This window comes from Strongylocentrotus purpuratus, unplaced genomic scaffold (assembly GCF_000002235.5).
Source record: "Strongylocentrotus purpuratus isolate Spur 01 unplaced genomic scaffold, Spur_5.0 spur5_scaffold_20, whole genome shotgun sequence".
Classification (NCBI taxonomy): domain Eukaryota; kingdom Metazoa; phylum Echinodermata; class Echinoidea; order Camarodonta; family Strongylocentrotidae; genus Strongylocentrotus; species Strongylocentrotus purpuratus.
Genome location: NW_022145606.1, coordinates 21,927,835 through 21,952,798, shown reverse-complemented (window position 1 = coordinate 21,952,798; position 24,964 = coordinate 21,927,835). Strand labels below are relative to the sequence as shown.

Genomic DNA, 24,964 nt, shown 5'->3' with positions numbered 1-24,964 from the left:
AGGAGAAAAAAAACAAAAACTATAAAGAATAATAATAATAAAACAATACGCAGGTGTAAATTATTCCTGAATGTAATACCAAAGAGCACACCAATCCCTTTTGGCTCAGAGCGGCAAAAAACATGACAATATAGGAGCATATTTTTTTTTTCTTATATTTTTAACACAACATCACCGCCATTCTGATATGTGCCATGTGTTTTTTTACCATAAAAATCAAAATTGAATAGAATTGAATTTCATCAAGTATTATTAATCACCTCTAAGATATTTCATACATAATGCAATGTCCTTGTAGCAATCAAATGAAAGAAAAAAGTTAAAAATTATCTATTATCTGTTAGCTATTGTAAAAATCAATTTTTTATGATTTTTCAAAAAAAATATTGTGGCACAGAATAAGTTGAAAATAATCTTACAACACAATCTCCAGGACACCATGTAATACACTGGCGAGAAGTGGCTAAATCCAGTTCAGACCGGTTGAAAGTGGATCCAAGTGGGTTGACCACATCTACATCTCCATTCATAGCTATATATATGCATAAAAGAGATCATTAAAAGAAGACTGAAGAAATGTTCGTCAGGAAATTTAATAATTCATATATTTATTAATTTGTTTTCTTTTACTTCTGTAATTCTTTCATTCATTATTCATGAATTCATCATTGATTCATTCCTTTCATTATTCATTTACATATTATCTATTGTTCACATGTGCATTCATTTTTCAATCAATTTTTTGTAATATGTTTTTTTTCTAAGTTATCTATGTATTCATTCATTCATTCATTCATTCATTCATTCATTCATTCATTCATCACTCACTCACTCAAAACTCATTCATTTCCTTCATTCTTTTATTCATTTATTCATTTTGTTAAATATGCAACTTGTATGTACATGTATACCTTGAAACACCTTAAAATCTGATCCATTCACCAATAATCCGGGCTGCCGTTGTCACAGTTCAATACTCACCATTGAGGTAGCAGTACTCCCAGTCTACAGTAAGACCATCGCTGCGTTGACATTCGACGAGCCTCGTCTCGTATCCAACCCCACAACCAGCTTTGCTGTCAAATTGGCAACCGCTCCAGTTTCCTCTGTACCATTGATAGGTGAAGCAAGGCTTGACGTTACAAGGTCTCGTCTGGAATCAAATAATTGGGTAGAAAAAAGAATTGGGTAATATTTTACTCCAACTCAGGCTACATGACATCACATAGTTTCTCTTGAATAAACTCATAAAAGGATCAGCCCTGGTGAGATACCTGGCTGGAACTAGGAATTAATTCCTTATACAAGTAACATTGATGATAATGAAGCACCAGGAGAGCATATTTACAAAATTCTACTTCTACTTCTACTTCTACGTCTACATCTACTTTTCAAGTTTATGTTGATTTCCTTTTTTCTTGTAATTATTTACTTGTAATATTATATATCTGAATGATTTGTAAAGTTCTTTGTATTACTGATCTACATTTATTTATATTCATAATTTACCAATTTCATTGTACTCTGTTGAATAATGTTGATAATCATGTTGAAAATGTATATATTATATCAATCCAACCCTTCGGTTGCTACAAATAAATAAACGATATATATACTACTACTTGTACTCCATCTCCTTCTTCTCCTTCTCTTCCTCCTTCACCTTCATCCTTCTTCTTCTTTATTATGACATACATGTACATATATCATGTGCATAATAACAACAAGAATAGCATAAACTAGGACAAACAGCCCAAACACTTTTGCACGGAGTTCCGTGTCTCACCTCGTTCAGACTGTGTGCGTCCTGACACCGTCGACCGTTCCCAGAGAACAGGGTGACAATCTTGCGTGTCTTGAACGTGATGCCATGGGTTCCGCAGAACGCACTGCACCGTGACCGGGGTGTGAACGCTCCCAGCTGGCAGTCTACGGGGCATTCTACCATGCACGTCTGGTGGGCCGTGATGTTCTCATGCTGGCAGAGGTTCATTGTGACAGGGACGTTGGCAGCGTTGACACAGTTTAAAGTGCGGAATCTGGTTCCTTCGGTCAAAGAAAAAGGGGCATCAAGGTAAATGGTGATGGTGATGATGGTGTTGATGATGATGATGATAGTGGTGATGATGTTGATGATGGTGATGATGGTGGTGATGATGGTGATGATGGTGATGATGATGATGGCCGTGATGATGGTGATGATGGTGGTGATGATGTTGATGATTGTGATGATGATGTTGATGGTGATGATGATGATGATGGTGTTGATGGTGATGGTGATGATGGTGATGGTGATGGTGATGGTGATGGTGATGGTGATGGTGATGGTGATGGTGATGGTGATGGTGATGGTGATGATGGTGTTGATGATGATGATGATAGTGGTGATGATGTTGATGATTGTGATGATGGTGTTGATGGTGATGATGATGATGATGGTGTTGATGGTGATGGTGATGATGGTGATGGTGATGGTGATGGTGATGGTGATGATGATGATGATGATTTTTATGATGATGACGATGGTGTTGACGTCGATGATGCTGGTGATGATGATGAGGCCAAAAAAAAAAAATTGTTTGGTTGTCCTCGATTGCTATTCTGGAGTAGGGGCGGGAGGGCAGATTTTTGGGGTTTTTTTTTTGGCCTGATTGTGATATTGATAATAATGGCATTAGAAATGGTTATGTTGTTGATGATGAAGATGGCGATGTGATATGAGTATGTTGATGACGGTGGTGATGAAGATGGTTATGACGTTGACAATAGTGATGATGATGATGATGATGACAACAAGGATAATGACTGCGAGAGAATCCAGCTCTTATTCATCTCCAGTGAAAGAATATATAATTAGATAACATTAAGTCTCGATGGCCACTCTAGCCCGAAGTTGCCATTAATTTAGACGCTGTAAAACAAAAGGTACAAATAGGTTTAGCGCTTCATATCTGAACGAGCTTTCAAATTACATATTCAATTTTACCTCTTCCACATTCTCCCTGAATGGGTCTGCATGTGCTCCATTCTCCAGTCGCCAGCCCGTAGACAGACGCCAGGCAGTCCTCCTGAGAACACGTCTCAGTCTGCCTGAGTGGAGTGCAGGGCTGTAGCTCGGCATCAGGCCTTATCACAATCCTGCTTCGTGATTTCTCGGCATTCGCACACGGCTGACTGCAGCTCGTAAACGCAGACCACTCGCTGTATACGCATTCACCTGTATCAGGAATTATATAGAGGGCAAATTTTTTATTCAAGGCATGTACATTTTGTCAGGTGCCTTATGATAAATCCTTGCAACACTATTTCTAAATTTTTTCCTTTTTAGAAAGTGAATAAATCAAGTCACATTCATAATTTCAACTTAAATGAAAGGTGTTTTTTATAAATCCTTGCAACGCTATTTTCCAAAATTTTCCTTTCTTGAAAGTGAATCAATCAAGACATATTCAGAATTTCAACTTTAATGAAAGGTGTTTTTTTATAAATAGATTAAACCTCTACAATCCTTTTTTTTTTTCTTGCCATAACAAACGGCAAGACTGCTCACAGCTGGTTCGGGGGAGTGTTTCACTAAGACCTTAAGTCGAACTAAACTCTAAGTTGGACTTAAAATTATGGAGAGCCATTTGTAGTATAAAAATAATATATATTCATAAGTGAAAATTCAAGTATTTTTTGACTTTTTATAAATTCCACATCAAGAACATGAAATCTCCTTGATAATAGAAAATATGAATGATTTGAATCAACATTTTATGCCTTTTCAAATAACTTACAAAACATTTTCATAGATGCTAACTGCTTTCCATAATTTTCAAGTCCATCTTAAGAGATAAATTCAACTTAGGATCTTTGTGAAACACCCCCTGGAATTGCAGACACAAACGTTAGCTGTTGTATGAAGCAACTTTCAGATATCTTATTTATACGAAAGGCAGATTCTTTACAAGCCCACACTTTGTTTATTTACCTTGGCAGGGCAAATGACAAGCCTGTGTCAGAGCTGGTTTTGCTTTTCTCCTCTGACATAAACTTTCATTCTCTGCTCCGACTGGACAACTGATGTTCCTAGACTGAGTTCCGGCTCCACAGTTTGTTGTTAGATCTGTCGGTAGACAGGGTCTCCACTGATAGAGAAAATAGAAATATTGTCACATTATTTTAATAAAATGTAAAGATTACCTAATTATTTAAGATTAGAAAACAGGAGATCTGAATCCTGTATTTGTATAATGCTGCTTTTTTAGAAAACTCTTCTAACATACTCACGTTAATATTTGTTTAGCCTGAAATTTATATTCCCTAGTAATTCTGAGATTAAAAAACATTGTTTTTAACCTGATGACTACCGTACTAGTTATCAGTTTCTATAGTAATGGGCTACAGTAATTTACACATCACGAAAATGCGTTAGCTTATGGTTACTATTGTTACGTTTTAAAGGTAAAGACCAGTTCTGGTCATGCGATTGCATTGTGAAAGAAACGTTGTGGAATCGATCATAAAAGGTTGATCATCTAGCATCTAGCATCTGCAAGGTTCTGGAATCATCAAAATGATAAGAAATTTGGCCCATTCTTCGTAAAGTTACAAGCACTATACACAGAAAGATGTATATGGGACTACCCTATATCTCTCACAGACCATGAGAGAAACAAATTTAACAAATATATGAATTAGAAGGCGGTTTCCTGGCAAATTTTTTATCACATGATTGGTAATGAGAGCTTCCATTTCATTTTTTGAAATTGGGGCGTTTCCAATACTGGTCTTTACCTTTAAGAATTATTTGAGAATAATCTACTTGCTCACAAAGTTTGAGTGCAACCCAATCCAGATGTTATTTTCATTGAACATGCATTTACAAATGAAACAGAGTGCTAAATGAGCAAAAAGTAATATAAATGTTCCAGTAATTACAACATAAAAGATAATTTCCTGGTAAACAAAACTGGCAAATTACAACTTGATAACATTAAAATCTTACAGTTAAAATATCTATTCATCAAAGTATCAATTCCTTGAAAATTCTCCCAGGAAGCCTAACTTTCAAAATCAATTTCTTTGTGAAGGTCCCATTCATCAGTCAATAGTATAACGCTGCCTCTGATAATATATACCTCGGAAATGTCCCATTCTATAAGGTCACATGATCTCTCGAAGCACATATGTGTATCAGTCAACAGAGGGCAGGCTCTACCTCCCTGAATCGGACTGATCATAATTGCCCTGGTTCTTGTTCTCTCCCCTGTAAAACCAACACATAAAAATAAGACATATGTATCTGTTTCTGTTCATTCATTAATTTTACCTTTATGTATCATTATTACTTCTTGTTGTGCAATAAGTTGTAATATACATGTACATGCACCCTTTAAAATGATATTTTCTTGATAAATTCAATTAAATTTCAATTTCAATTTCCATTACAATATTCCAATTTCAATTACAATTTCCATTTCCATTTCCATTTCCATTTCCATTTCCATTTCCATTTCCATTTCACTTTCACTTTCACTTTCAATTTCAATCTCAATCTCAATCTCAATTTCAATCTCAATCTCAATCTCAATCACAATCACAATCACAATCACAATTTCAACTTCAATTTCAATTTCAATTTCAATTTCAATTGCAATTTCAAGTTCATTTTCATATTCAAATTCAACTTAAAAAGTATGACTGCTGACTACGCTTTGGAAACAACCACAGCAATGTAACCTACTAGTCAGAGAAAGTCAGAGAATCGGACAGAGAAGTGGAAATTTGGTCAGTGGACCTACCTTGACCACAAGCCTGTGAGCATGATGTCCAGTTAGACCAGTGAGTGACCTCACAATCAATGGAACACTGGACGTTACAGGGTCGTTCTTCTAACGGTCCAGCCTGGGAGGGGTACAAAGGCTCACAGAAGAGATCAGCAACCTGGACATTGTCATCCCTGAGACAGATGGCTGCTCGGCTCTGCTTCCCTTCATCACCACACTTCAGTCCTGCATCAAAACATCAATTCAAGTGATTTCAATTAACTGAAATGGAAATTGGAATTGAAATTAAAATTGAAACTGAACTTTCTAATTCAGAATTAAAAATTCAAAAATTCAAATTCACCTTTAGGCCTACATGTTATTTCAAATTCATAATTCAAATTCAAAATACAATTCAAATTCAAAATTGAATTCTAAATCCAAATTAAAAAAATGTCAAATAAAACATCTCAATTCAAATCTAATTCAAATTCAAATTGAATTAGGCCTACATGTTAATTCAAATTCAAAATACAAATCTAATTCAAAGTCGAACTCAAACCTGAAATCTCAAAATTCAAAACTCAAAATTCAAATTCAAATGTATGCTCCTGGTGATTGACTGATTGATTCCATGGTTTCACAAACATTCAGCTAAAGTGCTGGTGATCCACCTGCCTATAAAGACTTGTTGTGTCTCTCTTGAGTGGTCTTTATAAACAGTTTTCACTCTAATGAAGCAATAAAATAATCTTTGAAGTACAAGACAGTGTTCAACAAACCTTCAGCCAGTGTGCAGGTAGTCCAAGGTCCAAACGTCCAAGAGTAGGTGGATGATTGCAAGCCACATAGAAGGAACTCATGGAGATCACTATCTGCTATGTGAGGACAAAGCTCACTCAAGCTTTCAGTCATCGCTGCAAAATATGAACAATAATAATTATGATAATGGTAACATAGAGTACCGAAGCTGTGTCATCATAAAAATTTATTTGTAGATTTTTCCGAAAGAGCATAAAAAAAAATGTCCAAATATCGAAAAACCTATTAAATATGTTAAGCATTAATTTGGCTGAGATATGACCATCTGAATAAATATATTTCCTATAGGAACTCAGTCTTATACTGCTCTGGTCCGTAATGTTATGAACCAGAGCAAAATAACACTGAGTTCCTACAGGAAATATATTTATTCAGATGGTCATATCTCAGCCAATGCTTAACATATTATATTGGTTCTCGACATTTGGACATTGTTTTTTATGCTCTTTCGGAAAATGAAAACAAAATTGAGAAATTCTAAAAAATAGATTTTTGATGTTGTCACACTTCACCATTCTATTGCGTTCTTATGTTACGCTCACATTTCCCAGACTTGACGATCCTGACACTCCACATTGATTGTTATTATTATTAGTAGTAGTGTTAGTATTATTAATAATAGTAATATTATTCATCGTTATTACTACAGTGTATCATCTTAAACAATATCATTATCATCAACTTACAAACACCGACAATGTCTCTCTTTCTCATCCTGCAGTAGTTCCTGAGAGACTCGGTGCCACAGTTACTCTGACATGGTCCAAACTCAGACCATTCTGAGAGAAGACAATCACCACCACAAGGAATATAGCATCGCTGGGTTGGGGTGGGTGAGGGCTGGGTAAAGTCCAGAAGACACATGCCTAAAAAGGGACGACAAGAAAATTAGTTTAAAGAGAAGGTTGCGTTCTGGAAAAGATGGGGAAAATTGATGAACTGTCTCATTCTTGGTCTAACATGTAGCATTTCTGGGTAGGGGTGGGTGGGGCTGGGTGATGTCTTGAAGACCGAATCCGGACACCTATCCCCTGGACATCCACCCCCTAGGACAACCGCCCTCTAGGACGACTACCCTCCCGGGACAACTACCCCCCCCCCCCCCCCCCCCCCCCCGCCCCCCGGACAACTACCACCCGGACAACCACAGCCTAGGATGAAGACACATGCTTGATGGAATGAGATATAAGTTCAATCCTAACGATGACACCTTGTTTTTGAATGAATGTCATCTCAGGATTGATATTTGGACTCAAAATTTAAATATAAAAAATACCTCTGCAATTCTAAATAGTCATATCAATCTAAAAAATAATTATTATTATGTTTCAAATCGCAATTATGTTTTCATCGGTCAATTTAATCTAATTATAAAACAAGACATTTGAAGGGAGAGTCCACCCTGAGGATGGGTTTACTCCGCCTTTACTTGGCCACACACATTCTCAGGGTGGACTTCCCCTTCATTGCTACCGGGGCTAGACTCGATAAGCTTCGCTTTTTCTAGCCCCATCTACATTACTCACCTTTTTATGTTGTAATGTTGATGTTTGTTAACCGATGTAGATTTTCATTATTCTGTTATGCTTATGTATCTGTTTTTCATTTGCTCTATGTGTCAAATGTATAAAATGTATTTTCTTACCTTGTATATTCTTCTGGTTTTTAATGTGGAAAATAAATGAAATGAAATGAAATGAAAGGAAATGAAATGAAATAATTGTTTCATGGATCAATAAAGTCTACAGAATTTTTATTTTTTTATTAATTGAAAATGGATATGTTTATCTAAAATTGTTTTCTCGTTACTAATATATTATCTGGGTTTTTTTCATGTAACTTGCACATTTATTGTTGTCCCACCTTGGTTTGAATATTTTGGATGCATTTAAATGCATTTAAATTACAAACATTATTTTCTGAGAAGTAACACCTTACTATTTCTAATTCTGGAAGAAAATACCAAACCTTTAAAACAAACAGGGTGTCCCTGTTTAACCACTTCACCGTTTTGTTCACACTGTACCACTCTGTGCTAAGGCATTTTGGGACACACAGAAATCTGAACATACAACTCACATCTCTGATTTTCTTTTTGTGAAAGAGCGCCATCTACTGTTTGTATTTTAAAGTTGCATATTCAGGTGCTAACACCATCCTAGGGGTAGGTAAGGTGCAGTGCTAACAATTAGAATGTGGAGAAGACGTAGCACGTATTAGTACATGCTTAGCACAGAGTGTCACATCTGCATGCACGCAATAGTATGTGGTTAGCAATCAAGTGGTTAAAGCAAAACTGAACATGAAATGAACAAACCATCCTCTGCTTCAAGCCCATCGTTGCGCCCGCAGTAGACCTCTCTGGTCTGTAAGCCCTTTCCGCAGTTTGACCCTATGACCTGACACTCCGACCAAGCACTGGCCACCCACTGGTAGGTGTAGCAAGGGTCGATGTCCATGCAGGGACTGTACTGGGTAATGAGACCTGAACAAGATAAAGGAATTCATGATTTAATTGATTCATCAATTAATCCATATAACAGATAAAAAAATAACTTTGTTATTTCTTATTGAACTTTCACAGATCTGTTCCTATCACTTTCTACTTCTATTCAAACCAACTTAAAGGTAATGCAAAGTTTTGTGAAATTTTAAAAATTGGATGGATAGTAATTCTTGAAAGTGTTGATATATTTGGATGCCCCTCTGGATGTATTATAATCACTAGAAAATTTAGCCCCTATAACACTTCTGCCTTTCGAGAAATTGAATAATCAGAATTTACCGGTGCTCCCGATAAATTTCAAATAGCGTTTAAGGCCATTCTATGGTAGCTGCGACCATCAAAATCTCAGAATATGTAGTACTGATATATAATATCGAAATGAGAATATCAAATCAGTTGATTGAAGTCAAGAAACATTGTTTTACATGACGAAAACAGTCCATTTAAACTTCACCCCACTTTGGACCCGAAAGTGGGGTGCATTTTGGTGGTAAGCTCACCACAGAGTAATCTGCAGTATAAACAAACTTTGCCAGGACATCGCCAGCCCAACCTTGATAAGTACTGCTTGGAACTCCTCCATGATGTTCTAGTCTTATTCGCAGTCTCATATAGGTTCGGATTATGTCCATTCTCATAGCTACCGGTATACATGGGAGATGCCAGTTTCATCTTCCTTGCTTCACTTTATATCAGGAACTTCTTGGTTATAATTATGTTCCTTTCAAGTTTCATCATAATTGTCTAGTTCGATATAGTACATGGACACAATTAAATTTAATATCATGACGAGAAGTGCGTCAAAAATATCTTAACATCGAAATGATTTCTGGTCATGTTTAACTATTTTAATTGAAGCCTTTTTACTTGATCTAATACTTTTATGAGGATGACATAGTCCGCAATAAACTTGACAAACATTATCATCCATACTATATGTCGTTGTTTATAACAATAATTACTCATGAACCTCACACTACAAGGACAACATTCATCCAGATTCTGAGATTGCTCATTCTCACGAAGCTTGGTGTACGCGAAGATATCGGGAAAGAAAGCGGTCTGTAATACCAGACACGCAAGTGGGGTATTTCGGTCCCCGTTCACCGAAAAGTGAGATTCTCCATTTGAAAGTCGGGTAAGGTCGACAAATATAGCCTCTGTTAAAGGCGTTACTCCGCCACCAAATTTATTCGCATAGACCAAATAATCTCGAACGCGTTTAGAAAAATGGTGTAGGCCTAGGCCTATAAGGAAAGGCCGGGAAAACATACATTTTGTTGGTTTGACCGTTAAATATTTTTGAGGTATTAAAGCAAGAATAGAATGTTGTAAATATTGTTTTCGTTACATTTATTCTGTGCGTAATCTCAAGGTCTACTCAACTTTCTTTGCCTATTTCTTGCCCCCCCCCAAACGGCAGATCAAGGATTTGAAAATAGGGAGTGGCCGCGGGGGCTCAGACGTCAAATTTGAAATAGGGGGGGGGGGGTGGTTGTTTAGGCAGACGGCATATTTCTTGGAATTCGTTATAAAGACGGTATTTAAAAAAAATTATGTTTCTGGCAAGATAAGAATTGAATTTCATCAAACTTTTATTCGATTTAATATGATCTGTATACGTATAGGATACAATATTTATTTCCCCACAACACATCAAGCCGTGATGATTGAATGTCCATTGCATGTAACACGAAAGAAACAGAAACTCTCAAATCTACAATCCTTTAGAAAGATAATAATTAGCCGAGTAATTAGGGCATTACAAGACATCGAAGGACTTAATCTATTTTACAATAGTTGATGCAACCATAATGGAATATTATGCTTCTCGATACCAAGGATATGAAATTTCAGCACAAGTGTATTTGGTTTCAAAATTTTATAGCAGTTCGTTAAAGAAACATTTCGATGCTCACTTGTATAATAAATCTCTATGACAAGCTCATTTTTATTACGACAGTTAAACCTTTTCACTTTTTGATACTAAAGATTGTTGAAGAATTGCCTAATTGACTGCTCGGATGATTTTTTACCTTTCTCCGAAACCTCTTGGTTTTTTGCTCATGATTATAGCGCATTATTCTTTATGTCACGGTATGTATTAATAAGCAAATACATATCTGCACAACGAACGTCTTTATAATTATTATGTCCTCGTTTCGTTGTATGTTATAAATTTAATATCATGACGAGAAGTGCGTCAAAAATATCTTAACATCGAAATGATTTCTGGTCATGTTTAACTATTTTAATTGAAGCCTTTTTACTTGATCTAATACTTTTATGAGGATGACATATTCCGCAATAAACTTGACAAACATTATCATCCATACTATATGTCGTAGTTTATAACAATAATTACTCATGAACCTCACACTACAAGGACAACATTCATCCAGATTCTGAGATTGCTCATTCTCACGAAGCTTGGTGTACGCGAAGATATCGGGAAAGAAAGCGGTCTGTAATACCAGACACGCAAGTGGGGTATTTCGGTCCCCGTTCACCGAAAAGTGAGATTCTCCATTTGAAAGTCGGGTAAGGTCGACAAATATAGCCTCTGTTAAAGGCGTTACTCCGCCACCAAATTTATTCGCATAGACCAAATAATCTCGAACGCGTTTAGAAAAATGGTGTAGGCCTAGGCCTATAAGGAAAGGCCGGGAAAACATACATTTTGTTGGTTTGACCGTTAAATATTTTTGAGGTATTAAAGCAAGAATAGAATGTTGTAAATATTGTTTTCGTTACATTTATTCTGTGCGTAATCTCAAGGTCTACTCAACTTTCTTTGCCTATTTCTTGCCCCCCCCCCAAACGGCAGATCAAGGATTTGAAAATAGGGAGTGGCCGCGGGGGCTCAGACGTCAAATTTGAAATAGGGGGGGGGGGTGGTTGTTTAGGCAGACGGCATATTTCTTGGAATTCGTTATAAAGACGGTATTTAAAAAAAATTATGTTTCTGGCAAGATAAGAATTGAATTTCATCAAACTTTTATTCGATTTAATATGATCTGTATACGTATAGGATACAATATTTATTTCCCCACAACACATCAAGCCGTGATGATTGAATGTCCATTGCATGTAACACGAAAGAAACAGAAACTCTCAAATCTACAATCCTTTAGAAAGATAATAATTAGCCGAGTAATTAGGGCATTACAAGACATCGAAGGACTTAATCTATTTTACAATAGTTGATGCAACCATAATGGAATATTATGCTTCTCGATACCAAGGATATGAAATTTCAGCACAAGTGTATTTGGTTTCAAAATTTTATAGCAGTTCGTTAAAGAAACATTTCGATGCTCACTTGTATAATAAATCTCTATGACAAGCTCATTTTTATCACGACAGTTAAACCTTTTCACTTTTTGATACTAAAGATTGTTGAAGAATTGCCTAATTGACTGCTCGGATGATTTTTTACCTTTCTCCGAAACCTCTTGGTTTTTTGCTCATGATTATAGCGCATTATTCTTTTTGTCACTGTATGTATTAATGAGCAAATACATATCTGCACAACGAACGTCTTTATGATTATGATGTCCTCGTTTCGTTGTATGTTATAAATTTAATATCATGACGAGAAGTGCGTCAAAAATATCTTAACATCAAAATGATTTCTGGTCATGTTTAACTATTTTAATTGAAGCCTTTTTACTTGATCTAATACTTTTATGAGGATGACATAGTCCGCAATAAACTTGACAAACATTATCATCCATACTATATGTCGTTGTTTATAACAATAATTACTCATGAACCTCACACTACAAGGACAACATTCATCCAGATTCTGAGATTGCTCATTCTCACGAAGCTTGGTGTACGCGAAGATATCGGGAAAGAAAGCGGTCTGTAATACCAGACACGCAAGTGGGGTATTTCGGTCCCCGTTCACCGAAAAGTGAGATTCTCCATTTGAAAGTCGGGTAAGGTCGACAAATATAGCCTCTGTTAAAGGCGTTACTCCACCACCCAATTCGGAACAGCTTGCCACATGCAGTATCGTGAATGCGCCCGGCACTCTGAGCGGCCGTTTTTCAGTGTATTTTCTGTTAGTGTTCTTAAAAATTTGCCGTGTCGTTTGATCAAAGAGGTACTGGGCAAGCTTGCCTATTAATGATTTGGTTCAATACATAAGCCATCTAACCTTTATGTAATGATTATATTTATGCAGAAAAACTAAAATACTTGTGACAGTGCGATTATTTCAAGTCGCCCTTTTTAGGTTATTATGCAGCAACATGACCAATGAAAGTTTGGTCCAGTTAACGCTTGTTGGTTGGTGGTTTTTTTAAAGTTTATTTGTCCAATTAACTTCTTTATCTTCTCAATGTTTCCTTTCCATCTTTCCTCATGTTTTTCACTATTATCACCTTTGTTCTACATACCTTTCGGCTGATATTATTCTTTATTTTTCTCCTTCTTTCAACATCTCTTTTCTAATTTTCATTATATATTTCTTTATTTTCTCCTAATTTTATCTTCTTTAGCCATCTTTCCTTATGCCCTTCTTTATTTTCTCCGTCTTTCTAATTTTCATCTTTCCTTATGTATTCCTCTATTTTCACCTTGTTTTATTCTCTCTATCTTTTCTCATGTATTTCTTTATGTCTAACCTTCATTATCTTCTGTTTCCATCTTTCCCTGTGTATTTCTTTTTAAACCTTCTTTTATCTTCCTTTTCCATCTTTCCTTATGTTATTCTTTATTTTCTCCTAATTTTATCTTTTTCATCTTTCCTTATGTATTCCCCTATTTTCACCTTGTTTTATTCTCTCTATCTTTTCTCATGTATTTCTTTTTTTTCTAACCTTCTTTATCTTCTGTTTCCATCTTTCCTTATGTATTTCTTTTTAAACTTTTTATCTTCCTTTTCCATCTTTCCTTATGCTATTCTTTATTTTCTCTTCCTTCTTTCCCTCCAGTTCCATCTTTCCTTATTATCACCCGTCTTTCCCTATTTTATCCTCCCTTTATATTTTCCTTCTGCATTTTTCCATTGCCAAGCACATCAATGTTCTCTTCTATACATAAAAGAAACTTAAATAGCTAGTACTTGCTAAAAAAAAACAATATGAAGTGAGACTTTAGACACACTGAATCCAGGCCTATTATAAATATAGGTGTAGGGTCTGCGATGAGAAGACTATAAATCTGGACTGGATATCAGATACCAGCTGGTAATCCCTTTATCAGTAACTAGGCTATGATTGACCACTGTCTCTCTCCCCATGGACCCTACTGGTAATCCCTTTATCAGTGGTCAGTGCTCCTATCAGATTATGGTAGCTCCAGGAAAAGTGGTGAACTGGTGAGCAGAGCTCAAATGAGATGTTTTCCTAATGAAAGCTAAAGTAATATCAGTCTTGAAAGGGAGCTATACAACATAAAGAGTTTATTATTTACAATTTCATCACTCAACCACGACACTGATCATTGAATAGTGTAGAATCGCATATGCTTCCAATATGTTCATTTGAACTAGATTCATGACCCCATACCAAAACTTTGTAATACGTTTAATATCAGGGTGGACTTACTCTGGAGCTGCTAATGTACATACCATTCTCATCAGTCTCCTGTGAACAGGGCTGTCCTCCATTCACCGGAAGAGTCAGGACACGTTTGGTCCTGGTCCTCTTGGCATGTAGACCACACGATGCACTGCAGGAGGACCAAGTACTCCATGGGCTCAGTTCGCAGTCCTGAGGACAGGCTACGTCGCAGGGCCTAGAACCCTCAGGCAGGGACCAACCGTCACACTGGCTTGCATCAGCAACCGATCCTATATGAAAGACATAGAAGGCTCAATTTCATTGTGTATTCTGCATGTGTAAAAAGTGTATTCTGCATGGGTAAAAAGTGTATTCTGCATGTGTAAAAAGTGTATTCTGCATGTGTAATAAGGGTATTCTGTATGTGTAAAAAGTGTATTCTGTATGTGCAAAAGTGTTTTCATGAAAATATTTAATAATAATAATAATAATAATATAAATTTATAACGCGCACGTATCCGGAACTTCCGATCAAGGCGCGACAGACAAAAATGATGCAGATTACACAAAACAGTTCAACAGATATTATTTCTACACGTAATTAAACTTAAATCTTAGATAAACAGGAATTCAAATCTTATATATACAGAAATTCAAGTATTGGAGAAACAGATATAAATACATAATACAGTTCAACATAATAGAGTTCTTTAGGTAATTAAACTTAAACATCAGATAAATAAAAACGCTTTCAACTGGGATTTAAATTGTTCTGTGGATTCTAATTGTCTAAGATGAGAAGGAAGAGAGTTCCAGAGGGTGGGTGCAGCTTTTGCGAAGGACCTGTCTCCGTACGTAACTGTTCTTGTCATTGGCACAACTAATCTCGTAGCCTCTGAAGACCTCAGTGACCTCACTGACTGCGTTACTGATACCATCTCAGAGAGGTACTGGGGGGCCTGACCATGCAGAATCTTGAAGGTAGTCAGACAAATCTTGAACACGATTCTCTTCTGTACCGGTAGCCAGTGCAATTGACGAAGGATATGACTTATTCTCGCATACTTCCCTGCCTTAGTAAGAACACGGGCTGCGTTGTTGTGTACTCGCTGCAAACGAGAAATGGCTGAGGAAGGGACACCGACCAGGAGGGCGTTACAGCAGTCCAATCTGGAAGTTACCAAGGCATGGATGATCTGTTCTGTAGTCTGCTTCGACATGTATTTACGGATTCTCCTGACATTCCGAAGGTGGAAGTTTGCACTTCTGCAAATGGATGAAACCTGCTTTTCCATATTGAACAGATGGTCAAAGACGACTCCCAAATTCCTAGCTGAACTTGATGGAGAGATAGTATGACCACCAATGTTCAGGTTTCGAGGGTGAAAAGTTGAGTGATTGTGACGAGATCCAAGCACCAACATTTCAGTCTTTTCTGGGTTCAGTTTAAGGAAATTAGAACTCAACCATGCTTGTATGTCACTCATACACGATTCCATCTGATCGAAGGTAGCCGAAGCATCCCCTGGACGAAATGTGAGATAGAGTTGGGTGTCATCAGCGTAGAAATGAAACTGAACCTGATGGTAACGAGTGATGTCTCCAAGTGGTAATATGTAGATAGTAAAGAGTACCGGGCCTAAGACCGACCCCTGAGGTACCCCACACTTGAGAGGACAAGGTTCAGATATATTGTTACCAATACGCACCACCTGAGATCGGCCAGAAAGGTATGATTCAATCCAACGCAAAGCTGAACCTTTTACACCAAGCCTTTTGGATAGTCTTTGAAGTAAGACATGATGATCGATGGTGTCGAACGCAGCGGATAAGTCCAACATGACAAGCAAGACCATTTGGTGCTTGTCGATAGCAGTGAGAATGTCGTTTGAAACTTTCAAAAGAGCACTTTCGACACTATGCCCGATCTTATACGCCGACTGCATGACTTCCATGAGGTGGTTGAATTCCATGTAGTCCACCAGCTGATGAAGAACGACTCTCTCAAGAACTTTTGAAGCGAATGGCAGATTTGAAACAGGCCTGTAGTTAGAAAGCTGTTCAGGATCTGAGCCAACCTTCTTCAGCAGGGGAATGACCACGGCATGCTTGAAGTCATCAGGTACTTCTGAGGCCTGAAGAGATGAATTCACTATGTTCATGATACCACAAGCAAAAGTTGCTGATAGTTGTTTAATGATCCATGTTGGAACAGGATCCAACTGACAAGATTTGTTTGGAGAAGTACGTATTATCCGTATAATGTCTTCAATCTCAGCAGGCTCAAATGTTGATAGTTCAGAATCACAAGCCGATGCATTTCTCAGCCCACGGTTTTCGGGCCGCTCTTGTCTACTCTCAATTGTCTCTCGTATTGACCGAATCTTATCCAAGAAGAATGCACTAAACTGATTAGCTAACTCCTCATCATCATCGTGAGAAGGAAGAGCAATAGTCTTGGATGGACTCAACAAGTCATTAATATATAGAGACGCTTGGGATCTTTTCCGCACTCCGATATTTTGCTAGCTATGTATCCACTCTTTGCCTGACACATCATTGCATTGAGTTGATTTCTCATAGCAATGAAGACTTTACGAGTCTCCTGACATTTTGAGGACCGCCAGCGTCGTTCTGCTCGTCGTGTTAACTGTTTCTTATGCCTGATGTCGTTGTTGTACCATGGGATGTGCTGACGCAGGACAACGTTACGACACTTAACAGGTGCATGAAGATCCAATACTTCAGAGAGACGAGAATTGTATGCCGAGACAACCTGTGATGTATCACTGAAACTGTCCAATGTAGATAGAGATGTGTAGCCCATATTAAAAAAAAATGGAATTAAACTTTTGAGTTTTGACTCATACTCCTTGTCTCATCAATTTCTTCATAATTGGCAATTTTTTGTATTGTAATTAAATTTAATGCATGAATCTTTGTTCAGTATTTCAATAGTCAGAATGCGAAATGCATACATTCTGTGATGTTTGGTAGGTCAAGCCATAATGTTTGTCTTCCTTAGCAATAATATTTGCATTATGACTACCGGTATTGAGATACAATTATTCGTCAGATGATGGACAAATTTGTAATATGGCACTCAACACAAATTTGTGCATTAAATTTGTTTTACATTACGAAAATGGCCTATTGCTGAGCTTTATCATCTTCAAAGCCAAATACTGACCAAATTTTGAGTGTTCAACAATATTTACGGACAAAATATGTCTACATGTCTTCTTCCTGATAGAGAAATAATGACAGTGTACGTTCATTTTAAAATTTGTACATGAACAATAATGCTTCTGTTTTAACAGTAAACAAATCTAAAATCATTTTGAATACCAGGGTGAAAAAAAAGCAAATACCCGTTTCCATTTCACAGCCTACGTCCCTTGACTCCATTCCAATGCCCTCTCCACAGCTGGCTGTTCCATTCATTAAACATCCTCCCACTCCAGTACCTCCTCCTCCACAGTTGGCTGTTGAATTCATTTGACATTCTCCCCATGCAGTGGCCTGCCATGAGTATGTGTGGCACGATACATGGATATTGCAAGGTTTGCTTTGAGTAAGTTCTTCTTCAGAAAGGCACGGATTGAGATCTCGGTTGTATGGGTACGCTAGGTGAAAAGAAAATTACGTGTCATATCATTATGTAAACTTCACATCTAAAGTGCCACTGCACTACTTATAGCTACTTGCGCCCTCTATATAGCAAACAATGCCTAATAGGAGCCTGTTGGTCCCCCATGATCCCCTTTTTCTTATGTTAATTGAGAGCTTATTTGATGTGATAACCACCTGTCAGTGACCTTGCAGGGAGGTCTTATCCCCCCTGGCCAAACTAGTGCAGACAGGCTTTAAGAGTTTGTGCAGAGAGCAATTCAAGAGATAATATTAAAATAATAACCCTGAAAAAAGGGGGAAAAAATTCTTTTGAATTTGAATCAGAATTTGTGCCGTTATTCTAATCTATCATACTCAAATGATATCATTTATCATCTACAACCTTTGTCTGTTTTGAAGGAAATCGCAAAAAATGATTTCATTTGAATTCAAATCAGAGTTTGTGCTGTTATTCTAATCTATCATACTCAAATGATATCATTCATCATCTACAACATTTGTCTGTTTTGAAGAAAATCGCAAAAAATGATTTCATTTGAATTCAAATCAGAGTTTGTGCTGTTATTCTAATCTATCATACTCAAATGATATCATTTATCATCTACAACATTTGTCTGTTTTGAAGAAAATCGCAAAAAATGATTTCATTTGAATTCAAATCAGAGTTTGTGCTGTTATTCTAATCTATCATACTCAAATGATATCATTTATCATCTACAACATTTGTCTGTTTTGAAGAAAATCGCAAAAAATGATTTCATTTGAATTCAAATCAGAGTTTGTGCTGTTATATTCTAATCTATCATACTCAAATGATATCATTTATCATCTACAACCTTTGTCTGTTTCAAGCAACAAGGACAAGTTTGTATTCATTATTTGTTTTGGTTTTGTAAAAAGCTCTTACAATTCAGACCGTTGAAGAAGCTACATAAATTAAGCAGTTCTATTAGAAACGACTATCAAAGTAACGCACATTTTCACAGAAATTTCTAAACTAAATTGATTAAATGGTCATATTAATGAGATTTTTCATTCTTGGATCAAATAAATTGAAAAAAGGCATAGATGTATGCCATATGGGAAGCACTACACAAAATCCAAACTGTTAGATAGCATATCAATAATCTGCTACATTTGATGGAATTTAGCAAAAATGCATCATGTACAGTTTTAAAGAGAAGGTTGAGTACTGGGAAGAGGTGAAAAATAATTTGTGAGCGTTATCATTGTTATTATGCAAGTGTGGAAGAACATCAGATAAAAAATGTTCCCTTAAAAGCATGGCTCTTCAAATGCCTTCATATTCTGAATATGGCATGTACCAGCATTAAAATCGGGACAGATTTTTATGCCACATGTTCGTGTAGTCCCATATATATATATATATTTCTGTGTACGGTGCTTGTTACTTTACCAAGACTGGGCCAATGGCATGATCAGAACTCAACATTATCTTTAAGCACCTGCTATTCTCCTGCTACTCTTGATGCTTAGCCTTTCTTACCCACAATTCTCCTCGATCTCTTCCGAGCGCCTCCGTTCGGTCCACAAGACACCGAGCAGGCCCCCCAGTCAGACCACTCGGACACCACGCAATCCTCTGCGCAAGGTACGCTACACGTTCCCTGTCGATCCGGCTTCGTCTTGCCAGCGCAGTAGGACGCATCAACGCGCTTATTGAGAGCGTTCATGCAGTACACGGCCCTGTGGCGCTTGCCAGGTCCGCAGTCATCGTAACCTCGGTCCAGGAAGCATTTTGTCCATCGTCCTGTGGAATGGAAGGAAGACGATGAAAAAGATTTAAGCGGGGGTTCTCAAACATTTTTCCTTAAAGGAACTTGGTAACATTGTTCAGATGAGAGAAAGTGGTGCTAAGGTAGTGACTTCAATGCTAGATGTACAATTAAAGATAATCTGAAAGTTTGAGTGAAAACGGACCATTATTAATGATACATAATGGGAAAAACTGATCTGATCGATTCCTTAATTTTCCCAACTATCTTATTACAATTCAATTAAATTTTACGTGAATGTTAATTGTCACGCAGCAATAAGTTGGCTCTATATACCATTCCAGACATTTAAGTGTTGAAAGAATGTTAAAAGCCCGTCTTATGTCTTTTTTCATAAACATTATGGAGAGCCATTTGTAGCCTTAAAATAAAATATATTCATAGGTGATCATTCAAGTATTTTAGACTTTTTATAAATTCCACATCAAGAACACGAAATCTCCTTGATAATAGAAAATATGAATGATTTGAATCAACATTTTATGCCTTTTAAAATAACTTTTACAAAACATTTTTAAAGATGCTAATGGTTTTCCATAGTTGTTAAGTCCAACTTAGAGATAAGTTCAACTTAGTATCTTTGTGAAACACCCCCTGGGGAGTGTTTCACAAAGACTAAGATCGAATTTAAGTTTAACTTAACTATGGCAGGCCTTTTGTGCCTCTAGTTCCTCTAACCATTCCTGGCATTGATTTCTCAAGGGACGTAGAAACCGTGGTCACAAATCTACAGAATTTACCTGATTTGATAATTCATTATTGAAGGAAAAAAATTTATCTAAAAATCATAATTAAGAGAACAATGGTGAGAGCAACCAGTGGCATGAATAGCCTGCCAGAGTTTAGTTCAACTTAAAATTGATCTTAGTCTTTGTAAAAACCCCCCCCCCCCCCCCCCCCCTGGGACTATCAAACAGCTTTTAACTGTTTTTTACTTTTGAAACTCATACAATATTTTGAATATAGTATTGCGATATGGGAATACCAACATACTGGGAAAAAATCTTTTTTGGTGGTGATTGATACATCCTCCTCATCATCATTTCTTAAAGTCAGCATTTTCTCTCTTACGCGGGGTTACTGACTTTCGCGCCATGATGACACTCATTGCACTCCCTCCACTTCTTCTTTTTTCAAGCTCCAATTTCATAAATAAATTTGATTTGATTTGATTTAATTTGATTTATACAAGAACCATATCTTGTAAAGACTAAAAGACGGAAGGGGATACTGACTTTCACGCCATGATGACACTGCTCCCTCTACTCCTTGAGCTCCATTTTAATAAATCAATTTGATTTGAATTATACAAGAACCATTTTGTGAATGGGAAGGAAAGAAGATAGGGGGTGGGGATGGGGGTGATTAAGTTCAGGATGTACGAGTAACAAAGGAGGTGTATTATAATACACTATGAGTCAATGGAGGTTACGCGGTGAAGCACTTGACAATAATATCCTGTTGTAATGAATTGTTCTTGGGATAATGAACTTTCCTACAAGTGCATGTATGGTATCCGTCATGTGATAATTAGATCTTGTGATCACTAAGAACTCATTAACTGTCAATGTGACGAAGGGCAATTACTACCCACTGAGTTCAGGTTTTTGTACACTAAACTAGAAGATGTAGATGTAAAATCCCTCTCTCAAACTCCAAATCCAAAGACTGATGGATGAACTATACAAAATTAGAACCAGTCAACTTTAATAGTCAAATGATTGACAAACTGTTGGAGAGTCTTCAGTTGAGGGAAATGTATATAAGGGCGATTGGTGGAAAATGCAGAGCATTACACAAGACCTCTTGGTCATAAAACTGAAGGCTAATCCTGATAACTGACAACACCTTCTATTGGGTAAACATGCGAGTGGTGTCAAATTCCCCCTGAGGGCTAGCCTACTACTATAGGCCTGTCCTCATCAGCTCGAGATTGAAAAATAGCCCGCTTTTTCTGATTTGGGATATAATCCAGAAGTTACAAATCCTGTCTTCATCAGCTCGAGACTTGACCTTGAAACTTGATACTCGAGCTCGAGAAATTAGGTTAAGATATTTTGCTCAACGTTCGCACATAGTGCGAGTCTTTGGGCTGGTGATGCGCCGCACCAGACAAATAGTGGGATATTTTGCCAAATAGCGGGATATTTTGCAAACTAGCCCAAGATATCTTGGGATGATTATCTCGACCAAATATTCTGCTAATTGCAACTTTGGGCTGATGAAGACGCAAATTAACTGGATAATTTGCAATCAGGATATTTGGCAATCTTGAGCTGATGAAAACAGGCCTAATGTGTCTTTAATAGTTAGGGCTTACCTGTATGCCACCAAGCGCACTCTATGGCCTCGCAGGCCCTCAGTTCAACCTGAGAAGGGCACTCCTGGCCCCCAAACACATTCTCAACTAGCACCTCCCTGTAGCGCATTTGAACAGCGCCCTCTCCACAGCTCTTTGTACAGGATGACCAGTGCGACCAGTGACCTACTTCACAGTCAACAGGGCAGTCCAGGTAGCAGGCTCGATTGGCAACGGGTTTGAACAGGCTAGCAGAATCTAGGGTTAAAACAAAAATCAAAATCATGAAAGAAGGATGAAATAGCTAATTATGAACTTTGACCTGTACAGTGCTATCGAGGCTATACACATTGCTCAGAAAGATTCCAGGAGACCAGTAACCTACAATGTACATGTATGTCATAGTCCAGGTAGCAGGCTTGATTGGCAACAGGTTTAAACAGGCTAGCAGAATCTAGGGTTAAAACAAAGCAAAAAGCAAAACACAAAACAAAGCAAAACAAAAGTGTTTATAATGAATGAAGATGAAAAGTCAAGTTTTGAACCTTGACCCCTGCAATGGCACATAGTCTACAGATATATCACAGAAAGATTCCATGACACCACTGACCTAAAATAAAACTTCATAGTCCATGTAGCACACTTGATTGGCAGCAGGGTTGAAAAGAATAGCAGAATCCAAGGTAAATTTGAAGAAAAAATTATCATAATTGAAACATGACCTTTGACCTCTACATTACCATATCTGCCAACTTTCTACTAATAAAATTGGGAATCTCTGAAACAAACGAATACTGTGTATTTTAGGAGTGTTTATATACAGATGTTTAAAAAAAATAAGAGGAATATAGGGCTCATTAAATTAGTTAGAGGGCATAAAAATAGGAATCATTCCGCCAAAATAGGAATAATTGTTAAATATGTAATACCAGCAAGTCTTAGAAACATATGTCGAAATGATTTCATAGAACCAGTGACACAGTCAACAGGGCAGTTCAGTTGGCAGGATTGACTGGCAGCACATTTGAAAAGACTAGCAGAATCAAGGGGTTAAACAGAAATACATTACAGTTTGTCATGAATGAATAAAGAGTCCAATTACAAACTTTGAACCCATTTAATGTACAGGTACTTCCCTGTATGGAGTCAAGAAGTTACTCGAGTATTGTATTTTTCTTTTATTGAAACATTGTTCTTATAAAAACATGGATTTTTAAAGAATACATAGAAAATGGTATCCCAAAAAGTTAAATAATTGCCACTTTCTATGGAAAAAACATAGTTTTGAACGTTTTTAATCCCTCCCCCATGAACAGGCTAAGTATGAACCTACTATTCAGGTGGCATGAGGATCAACAGCAGGCAAGTTAAGAGTCAATAACAAACCAGAGTAATTATCTCTGACACAGGAAGCGTCATATAATTGTATTAATTTCATGTAGTCATTCTGGAATTCCTGTATCGAATGGACTCATTGACCTGTAGTTAAAACAACAGATAACTTAATGCTGGAATCATTAAATTGATTAGATTTTACAGCCAAATAAATATACTTATAGGTAGTCTTGAATGAGTTGTTACCCATAAGAGGACACCAAAAGGATACACGATGGCTAAAATTAGGTCACTAGTGTGCATGCTTGGGGGTGGGGGCTACTGCCACCCCCCCCCCTTTTTTTCTCCTCCTCCTCCTCCTCCTCCTCCTCCTCCTCCTCCTCCTCCTCCTCCTTCTTCTTCTTCTTCTTCTTCTTCTTCTTCTTCTCCTCCTCATTATTATTATTAATAATATTATTATTATTATTATTATTATTATTCTGTGTCTTCCTTCTCCTCTTCCTCCTGCTCTCCTCCCACTCCCCCTTCTTCTCTTTCTCTCTATCTCTTGTTTTGTTTTTGTTCTTTCTTTCTATACAATAGGTACCTCATCGATCTTTACTACAGGTGGAAGTGATGTCACTATATACACAAACCTTAGACTAGATTTCCTCTATTAATAACAATCAGTATCTAGGCTCACTATCAATACCTCAAATCAAAGCCCCGATTCAAAATAAACAAATTGACTGACATGGCTGAAGTATATTTTGGCTAAAAACAGCATCAGAGGAAACGATCCATAACACCTAATAACCTTACACTATTTCCTCTTTACAACGTGTGGGATGAACATCAGATAAATACGTGCAATTTGAGAGCTGACAATCTAGAAGCCTGAAATCCTTTCAGATGATCAGTATTAAAGCATATAGAACATCAAAAAAGAAAGAAAGAATGAAAGTACTGGTAAGAAAGACAGAAAGAATGAAAGAAAAACCTTTCCATGTCCTTCTTTAGTTGAACATGGTGTCTCTCATTCTTTTATAGACTAAAATGTGATAGGTCCCAAAATTTCTGCTTCAAAAGTGAATAAGGATAATGTAGTATATCACAATAAAAGAGATCAGATCATTATTCGGATTCTCAAATTCTCAACATAGAAAATTTGATTTCTTTGCCAATTTTGGAAGTGTCAATATACAAAAAGGAGTTTCAAGCACAGTCCGCTCAACTGAAAAATCTGTAAATAATACAATGCAGTAATGTGAATAATATTGAACACACTCCTGGGCCCCGTCTTACAAAGAGTTGATATCAATCACAACTTA

General features: G+C 37.0%; 1 protein-coding gene across 1 annotated transcript in view; it reads right to left on the bottom strand.

The window, feature by feature from the left end:
* Window positions 1–24,964, bottom strand: part of LOC100892350 (thrombospondin type-1 domain-containing protein 7A) — a 50,803-nt gene that overhangs the window by 7,498 nt on the left and 18,341 nt on the right. Inside the window, exons 6-19 of the mRNA XM_030993032.1 lie at window positions 22,341–22,577; window positions 19,732–19,995; window positions 17,963–18,217; window positions 14,660–14,881; window positions 8,890–9,057; window positions 7,259–7,438; window positions 6,533–6,667; window positions 5,787–5,996; window positions 5,124–5,251; window positions 3,974–4,130; window positions 2,987–3,217; window positions 1,787–2,046; window positions 982–1,153; window positions 420–532 (exon numbers count right to left, since the gene is read on the bottom strand). Of these exons, the coding sequence (XP_030848892.1) occupies window positions 420–532; window positions 982–1,153; window positions 1,787–2,046; window positions 2,987–3,217; window positions 3,974–4,130; window positions 5,124–5,251; window positions 5,787–5,996; window positions 6,533–6,667; window positions 7,259–7,438; window positions 8,890–9,057; window positions 14,660–14,881; window positions 17,963–18,217; window positions 19,732–19,995; window positions 22,341–22,577 (2,732 nt within the window). The remainder of the gene's footprint in view (window positions 1–419; window positions 533–981; window positions 1,154–1,786; window positions 2,047–2,986; window positions 3,218–3,973; window positions 4,131–5,123; window positions 5,252–5,786; window positions 5,997–6,532; window positions 6,668–7,258; window positions 7,439–8,889; window positions 9,058–14,659; window positions 14,882–17,962; window positions 18,218–19,731; window positions 19,996–22,340; window positions 22,578–24,964) is intronic.